At 33.9% G+C, this 8,273-nt stretch overlaps 1 protein-coding gene across 2 annotated transcripts; it reads right to left on the bottom strand.

Moving 5' to 3' along the window:
• Positions 1–426: 426 nt before the first annotated feature.
• On the bottom strand, positions 427–8,187 carry LOC126913008 (transcription initiation factor TFIID subunit 4-like). Of its 2 annotated transcripts, none has more exons than XM_050707669.1 (5): positions 6,908–8,187; positions 6,410–6,756; positions 6,125–6,320; positions 3,698–4,036; positions 427–3,608 (listed from the first exon to the last, which is right to left on the bottom strand). In XM_050707669.1, the coding sequence occupies exons 1-5, from the start codon at positions 6,917–6,919 to the stop codon at positions 3,480–3,482; spliced, it is 1,023 nt and encodes a 340-aa protein (XP_050563626.1). In that variant the 5' UTR covers positions 6,920–8,187; the 3' UTR covers positions 427–3,479. The 2 variants fall into 2 exon arrangements, with proteins under 2 accessions (XP_050563626.1, XP_050563627.1); XM_050707670.1 differs by having other exon boundaries at positions 7,619–8,179.
• Between the last annotated feature and the right edge of the window lie 86 nt (positions 8,188–8,273).

Below are 8,273 nucleotides of genomic sequence, written 5' to 3' on the forward strand. Positions count from 1 at the left end.
TCTGAGATAACCGTAATAATAGTTTATTTAGAATATTGCGGGCCAATGTATCGCACCCACCTTAATACTACAGGTCTTCCAGTCTTCTTTTGTTTATACGATGCCCCACACTATGGTATCCTGTGTCGTGGATGCATTTACAAATACACGTCACACCTAAGTCCGGACAACAACAGAGTGGGAATCGAACCCATAATTGTTGCATAGCAGCCAGTTACCATACTGAATACTGGTTTCCATGACCGTCGTGTACTTCTCTACACTGGGTTGATCCAGTAGTACACAACCATTCCTTTCCTTATAATATGAAAAATAATTGAACTTTGAAGATAATTTATGTTTGTATGCGTGTTATCATACAACACAACACAAACCAAGGTAGCAAGGATGTAAGGGGAGCCTTCGTAGAAAAAATAAAATAAACCATTAAAGCATTCTATTTTTTTATTACACATAGACTATAGACAATTAACTACATTTTTACAAAAAATACTGGTGGTGCTAAATTCCAATCCAAAACCACACGATAAAAGTTATGTCATACTAACACATATTTTACTATTGTTATAATTATAATCTTTCATAAATAAATAATTAACAATAACTATAAATAAAAAATGTTTCTTTTATAGGTTGTCATTGTTATCTACAGGTTGTTACATCTGTTGGTATTCCTTGTTACAATTTTTATCACCTAATAAACAAGTAAAAATGTACTGGGTGACAACAGAAATACGGCGGCTGATGATTGTAGAGCTCAACATTTGTGGGAGGATAAGTCTGTATGCACCTTCTTAAACACACAGCGTTCATCCTCACACATAAGCAAAGCTCTGTTCTTGAAGAACCCAAATGTATGAAAAACATTATTTAGTAACATTAACAGATATAAGATAATCGATAAAATTACAAGCTACATTATCAAAACAGCTAACATTAAAACTTTACAATCATGATAATTAATTTATATAAAAAAGTATTCTAAAATTGTTTCTATTTAGACAAGTATGGCGGTTAGTATAACATGATCAGCAACAGTTTATAACTTCACATTGAATATATAACACTATATTTACACTATCTGTTTATTCAATCGCATTATATTGAACTACATTGCAGTGGACATTACATACATTACTGTTAAAATAGAATCTTCTAAATCACAATATTAATTTTCACACAATGCGATTTATTAATTAAAACACATGAAATGTTGCTTAATAATTTTTAAAATATTACATGAGCAAAAATCATACACAAATATTATTTGCATATGCTGTTTGCCTATATTATAATAATTTATTATTGCACAAGTATATTGGCGCCGATCCGATTAACTTCTTGATATGGGGCTGTAAAATCGGCTAAATGGCAACACTAGTAAATACTATAATTATGTTTCAAATAAATAACCTTATTTAATGATTTAATAACTGGATTATGTTATTCAACGACACATGTAATACAACTAACTAGAAAAAACTTGAACAATGAACAATTCTCAGTGTTTAGCGAGTATGTAACAGAATCGGAGCCAATTTCATTATGCTACTTAATATAATACTTAACTAATTATGTACAGCTATTTCAGTACTATGCTAACGTGTAACCAGCACAATAAGAAGCAACGATCATTGACAATTAGGTATATAACAATATGTGAAGAAATTAAATTAATCAAGGTCAATTCAACGTGATTGTTACTCAGCAATCTTAAATATAATTAGATCTGCGATTGCTTAAATATAAATCTATAATTATTGAATAATAATAATCATTCACAACTTAATATGTTGTTCGCGAAATAGGGACAAACTAATGTATAAAGGTAATACATATTAATAATTAGACTAAAGCGCTGAACTAAATTTCTTTTCAGCTGCCAGTACAGGTAAAACAAGAAGCAGAGGGGCTCTCTAAGCTCTTTAAGCACTACATAAGAGTAACAAGGTATAAAATATTCACAAAGAAGTGTAATAGTTGATTGGTAGAAAAGAATTGTAGATAAAAGTTAGTAAATTGTTATCTTCATTTAGTAAGTCATTGCAATATCACAGTTTGTACGATTTGTCAATAGTTCTCGTAGAAACAGTCCAAGGGACTATAAATCGTTAGTATGTTAGTTTAGGGCTGACTATCACATCAGATAGTTAAATAATTTTTACAATCCTAATCTTAAAATTATCAATATAGAGATACATAATAATATGTACATTTATTTTAATTGTAACTAATAAATAAAAATATTTGCTATACAACTCTATATGTGTAATATGGGAATGTGTTAACTTATTTTTACTATTCAAATATAAACAACTCTAATTATCTAATTGATTAAAATATTTAAGTTTTAACTCTTGTTCATATAGCGACACCCCAGTCTTTCTGGAAGTACGCTTGGCAGTGAATGAATGATGGAACAGACAATCATGTGATATGTAGAGAAAACCTTTAATATAACAAGAGAAGATAGAACACATAGTCGATAGAAACAAGTCCAAATTCAAGTAGGTAATTATTACCTAAAATGGCTTGAATTCTATACTGTTATAGTACTTTGTTAGCTTTTGAACACCATGAATAACATCTTGTAAACATGATGTGTCAAACTTCATTTAAGTACAACTGACCGATAACAAATTGTTACTACAGTGTATGCGTCAACTCAGACGTGGTTGTCAAAACAACTACTAATGTGCAGCGAGCCTTTACGTGAAACTTCATGAAAACATTACATTGGTAACAAGGTTAGCACACCAAAAAACAACCCTAATACATTTAAGCAATCAGGAACATACAATACATGTATATCCAAATTGTAAAACTGTTGTAAAATTGTGTCTACTTATGTGAAAAAACTACTTATTAACTGTAACTGTGCAGAATATATCATTTAATAGACTAACATGAAACAAGAGATTACAATTTATCCTTTTTTATATCGGTTGAAATCAGCAGTGATACTTATAATAGAAATTGTATTAAATAATTATCCATATAGAATTACAAATGTACATTAAAATAATTGTTTGCTACCAAATTATTTCCGCGTGAATTAACTAGATCTAATAATAAAACTTTCCTTTGAAACAGCAGTCTGATTAAAAAAAAAAACATTTAGCTTAAAAACAAAATAAAGTGAGCACCAATTTCTACAGTAATTCTAGTATCTACAGATAAAACTTAACATTTTACAACTGCTACACACAGGGCACACATGTAGGGTAAATGTGAACTGTTGGCAGGCAACAATATTTCTTTAAAATCCATTATTAACAATCTACCAGTAAATAACAAGTTTAACCCTGGACATGTTTCGGTATTCGAGGTATACGAGTCTCGCGGTCCCGCCACGTTCACAACCCTTACTCTACACGTTTGCCCAACAACTCGATATTTATTTGGTAAAAAGAAATAATTCGTGTACAGCGTCGAACACAAACAACAGTAATCACATTCAGGATGAGTGAAGCACATGTTTACTTGAGGTAGCATTTGTATAGCATGACGGAGCGGCTGGTCTCCCGTTCCTGTTCCAGCAAGAAGATCATGTCGCGCATGTTGATGCGCTTCAGACGCGTGCGGAGCGCTAGTTGACTGCGGCCGGCCTGTCACGAAAACAAACCCAATTAATTGAAGTTCATGAATGATGTAATAGATATTTTATATAACGCATAGATATTCAAAGTATACTTACAATTCCTGGGGAAGCAGTGTGTCCAGCACCATTAGACATGGAATCACCAGAGCCACCGGGCAGATCGAGCCTAGCCTTCTTCCTGGGCCCGATGGCTTGCAACGCCGTCAGATTGGCCTCTCTTTGCCGTAGTTCCTCCAGCTCGGCCCGCTGCATCTCTTTTGCTTTAGCCTTCAGTTTGGCCTGTTCCGGGTCTTCGTTTTTGGATCTAGATTTGGCAGCTCGCATAAGCATCTCCCTCTCAGAATCCTCTCGCCGCTTCTTGTCTACGCGGTCTAATTCTTCTAAGAACTTGAGCTGACTCTTGACGTCTTGTGTTATTTCATAGCGGTTATCCGACTGTGAGAATAAAAATAAAATGTATTAATTACGGTGAAATTAGCTCGGTAATTAAAACTATTAAGAATATTACAAATAATATTCATGCTCGATTGCTCAGTAGCCAATAGCGATTTAATATAGCCAACTAGCATAAGTATTCGCTGGACAGCTGCATTGCATTACAAATTTAAATGGTTCAGGGATTATAATACATGAATAAAAGCTTTTTCATGCCACAGTTAATGTTATGTTGCTTATAATGTCAATAGAAAGTCTGACGAACGACTGTTTAGTCTATCAATTACATTACAATAATTTAGCGGGCTATCAAAATAATCCATCGCAACTAATGAGTACTTGAAAATAGAAATAATGTTACGCCTAGCGCAAAGCATCTATTAAATTTAAACACACATAACACTATGTAATAAAATAATGGAAGAACGATGATACTACAATTGTAAAACACGCCAAGCAAAACAAAAACATGAAGGCAAATAAATAGGGTAACTTGTAACTAATAAAATATAATACTTATTTCGAAATGTATATAAATGTTAGTTTTCCAACGAATGTTTAGCAAAATGGTGTGGGATGCTATTTTTGCGTCATAAAACAGAGCTAACATTAGTTTCTAATTTTGTTATAAAATTATGAAAATGAAGTACGAGTAATGGTCGAATCGAATAATAATGAAAGTGTGACTATTTTCATAATAATTGGAAAGTTACAGTTATTTATTTTACCATACATTGTAATCATACATATCGTTAGGTGAGTCCACCAAAGGAATAGTCAGACACCATTTTAGGACACGACGTCACGATTCATACAAACTTCTTTCATACCTAACTACTATAACTTCTACCCCTCTCTTTCTTTCACTCACAACCAATTGATAATATAGAGATAAGATCAGTCGAAATAATTATTTGTATCTTTATTTTACTAAAACTTATTACTAGCCTGTTATTATTAATTTAACAGAAGTTTTAGTAAAATAAGACCTGACGACTTACTTGAAGCGTAAACTTCCGTGGTCACCACAGGCAGCAATCATACAAATTTCTTAATGCCATTATGTACAAACACCCTCTTGTATTATACCATATGGTGTAAAGTTACTACCAGGTATTGTAACTAGGCTTAGTTGTTACCTAATTTTTTTTTATACATTACATAATGGTAAAAGCACCGGTACCTTGGAGAGAATTAGGTCTGGCCGTAACTTTATTCCAAGCATAATGATAATAATGGTGAATGGGCATGAGAAAAATGACATTAAAAACAAAAGTTTGTGAAATAAAAGTTAAAAAATGTATAATGTACGCACAGCAAGATTGCCAATAGATAATTATACATTTATACTAGCTTCTGCCCGCGACTTCGTCCGCGGAAAATTATAAAATTTTGGGTTGTACTACCCCTAACATTTAGGGGATGAAAAATAGATGTTGGCCGGTTCTCATAGATACCGGATAAGCACAAAAAATCATCAAAATCGATCAAGCCGTTTCGGAGGAGTATGGCATATGGCAATGAAAACTGTGACACGAGATTTTTATATATTAGATAATCTATACTGTAAGTGCCATTTTAGAAAAAAAATAATCTAAAAACATCATTTCATTTAAAATAACTACAGTATTGGCTTTTTGGTAATCTAATTAAAATTAACCTTTAGACTCAAGTAGCCTTCCTACGTAAAAATAGATTTACTGTGACAACGAAGCCATTGAAAGCTACTAGACGATAGTAGCTACATGAACACAATTGTATGAAAGATGAAATTACATATACAATGATAATAATTGGCTATTTGAACGATATAAAAGTAGATTTTTTAGTGTTACTTTAGAAAAATAAATTTAATTATTTTCTATAATAGAATATGACGACAAGACAATGGTAGATAACAAACATTTTGCATATTTTAAAATATATTTCACAAAACGTTCAAGTAGCCAATTTATAGCTTAGCAGTATCAGTCGCTGAGCTGTATGGAATAAAATTCGCAATCAGGCAAAACGTAATTTCGATTATTTCAGCGCAGTATGGAATGGACTGTAGTACTGTAGTAGTAATATGTGTACTAGGATAATTACCTTTATCAACAAATCTATTCTGTGCTGTGCGACCGTCGACAGCTTTTCCACGAGTGTCTTCAGTCGTTCTTGCACTGCGTGACTTATTAGGTTAGCCACCTCCGGGGGAGAGTCCTCCATATTATGTTTCGATGTAATTGTCTTAATGCGAGCCTGCATCAAACTCGTTGGCACCAGGTACTCCTCTTTGCATGACCTGTAAATAGATAATTATGTAATGCCCAACAAATAAACGCAAACTCAAAATAAAGTACATACAGGAATTCCTTGTTACAATGATATTACCTTATTTGTGTACCAATCATCTCCGTGGAGCCGAGAATGCGCTGTGACTCTTCAGCCAAGTTGACTCCACCCATGGCAGCCACATCGTTGATGTCATCATCTCCAGCCATCTTATCGTCAACGAATGGCTGTGAGAACTGACCCGATGACTTCTTCTCTTTGTCTTTGAGCAGGGACTTGCCAGGAGTGAGCACTGTAGAAAGGGCAGCTGAGGCTACCGAGGAGCGTGGGAAATTGGTCTTGCTGTTGACAGTCATTGCCTTGCCCACTTTGTTCACGTTGATCTTGGTGTGAAGTGGGATATTCTGCAGCACGGCTATCGTACCACCACTTTTCTGCACCGGCTGCTAGTGAAAATAAAACAAATGTTACAATATGACTTAAAAACAAACTTGTTAGCCACGAACAGCTAATATTATGATACGCCAAAAATTTAGTGTAACAATATATGTAATTTTCCTCTTTATAATATTAGTGTAGAAAAAGGATAATAATTACATCAGAATCCATAATTTTAGCTTGTCCGTAACCAAACAGGCGTGTACAATGAGAACTACCTCCAAACTGACGGGTTTCAGGTAAAAATAGGACTGGCTTGGAGAGGATTAATATTCAACACAAATATATTTACATAGATCAAGGAGCATGTTGACACGAGACAACTGCATCACAAAATCTCCATGTTGTTTGTGCATATAAAACCGAATACGTACATGCAAACTGACCAGGGAGTGCCACACCACGGCCACTCAACTGCATGAATTTGTTTATTATTAAACAGTCTCTCTTTTCCTTATTTTCTTACATTTATGGCTGTGCAATCATACAGAGAAATTACACGTCGTAGTAATAGCATTAGTGTTAATTATTCTTTCCTTCTCTTGTAGGTATTAGGTTATCTCGTGTCACACTTCCTTATAACTATCATGCAAATAGGAATAATGTTAGTACACTCATGCATTGACAACACACAGTTCATACATTTTATGAAGGTTACTTACTATAGAATACTTCTATAGGGTTGCAAGTTTATTGGCTAATTGGCTAAGCAATAACAAAGTTATTGTCAAGTCTACCACACCCTTATATCACCTTCCTTAGAACTAATCATACACATTCATAAACGATAAAGAATATAATGCAAACCATGCTTTTAAAACTACTGACTCCTTAACGGAAAGCTTGAAAACAGTAACCTAGAATACTTACTATGACAATTATTATGGTCTATTCTTGAATGTAATGTCTGACTATCTTCCAACACTGATATTTTACGGTGACTAACGTGATTCTTTCTTCAAATATTAAATTTAGCTTAAACCCCGCTCCCTATGTAAAGGACGGATGTAGCTGGCCGCGTGTTCATGACCGGGATCACATCAACCTGGTTAAAATATCAAGCCAAATACAACATTTGAAGAAAAAAATACAATTAATCTCTGTATATCCATAGTGTTGGAAGAAAATATAACGCGACACCGTCACCTCAGTTTCAATGCGAACATGGGTTTACACCTCTGTCTAGGTGTACTTGCACCTACCTATATGATAACATGCGCTAAGTTTCCAATCTCAATTTGTTAGTTCGGGCTGCTAGCATGGAACTGTCCACCTACCTAATATGTAAGTGACAGAACTCCTGGCATTGCAATAAAATATACTTGTACATATAGGTTCTTATGTCTATTATAAAACTATTAAAAATCCATCAAATAATGAAGCTGGGAACGACATAAATATAATGTAACGAAATGGATCTAGCGCATTACTGGTACGAAGACACGAAGCATGGGACACGCACTACGGAGGGCTGCCATCTTTACTAGCCACTGCTATTAAAACATTATTAGTACTATGCTGCACT

This window comes from Spodoptera frugiperda, unplaced genomic scaffold, assembly GCF_023101765.2.
Source record: "Spodoptera frugiperda isolate SF20-4 unplaced genomic scaffold, AGI-APGP_CSIRO_Sfru_2.0 tig00001243_1, whole genome shotgun sequence".
Taxonomy (NCBI): Eukaryota; Metazoa; Arthropoda; class Insecta; order Lepidoptera; family Noctuidae; genus Spodoptera; species Spodoptera frugiperda.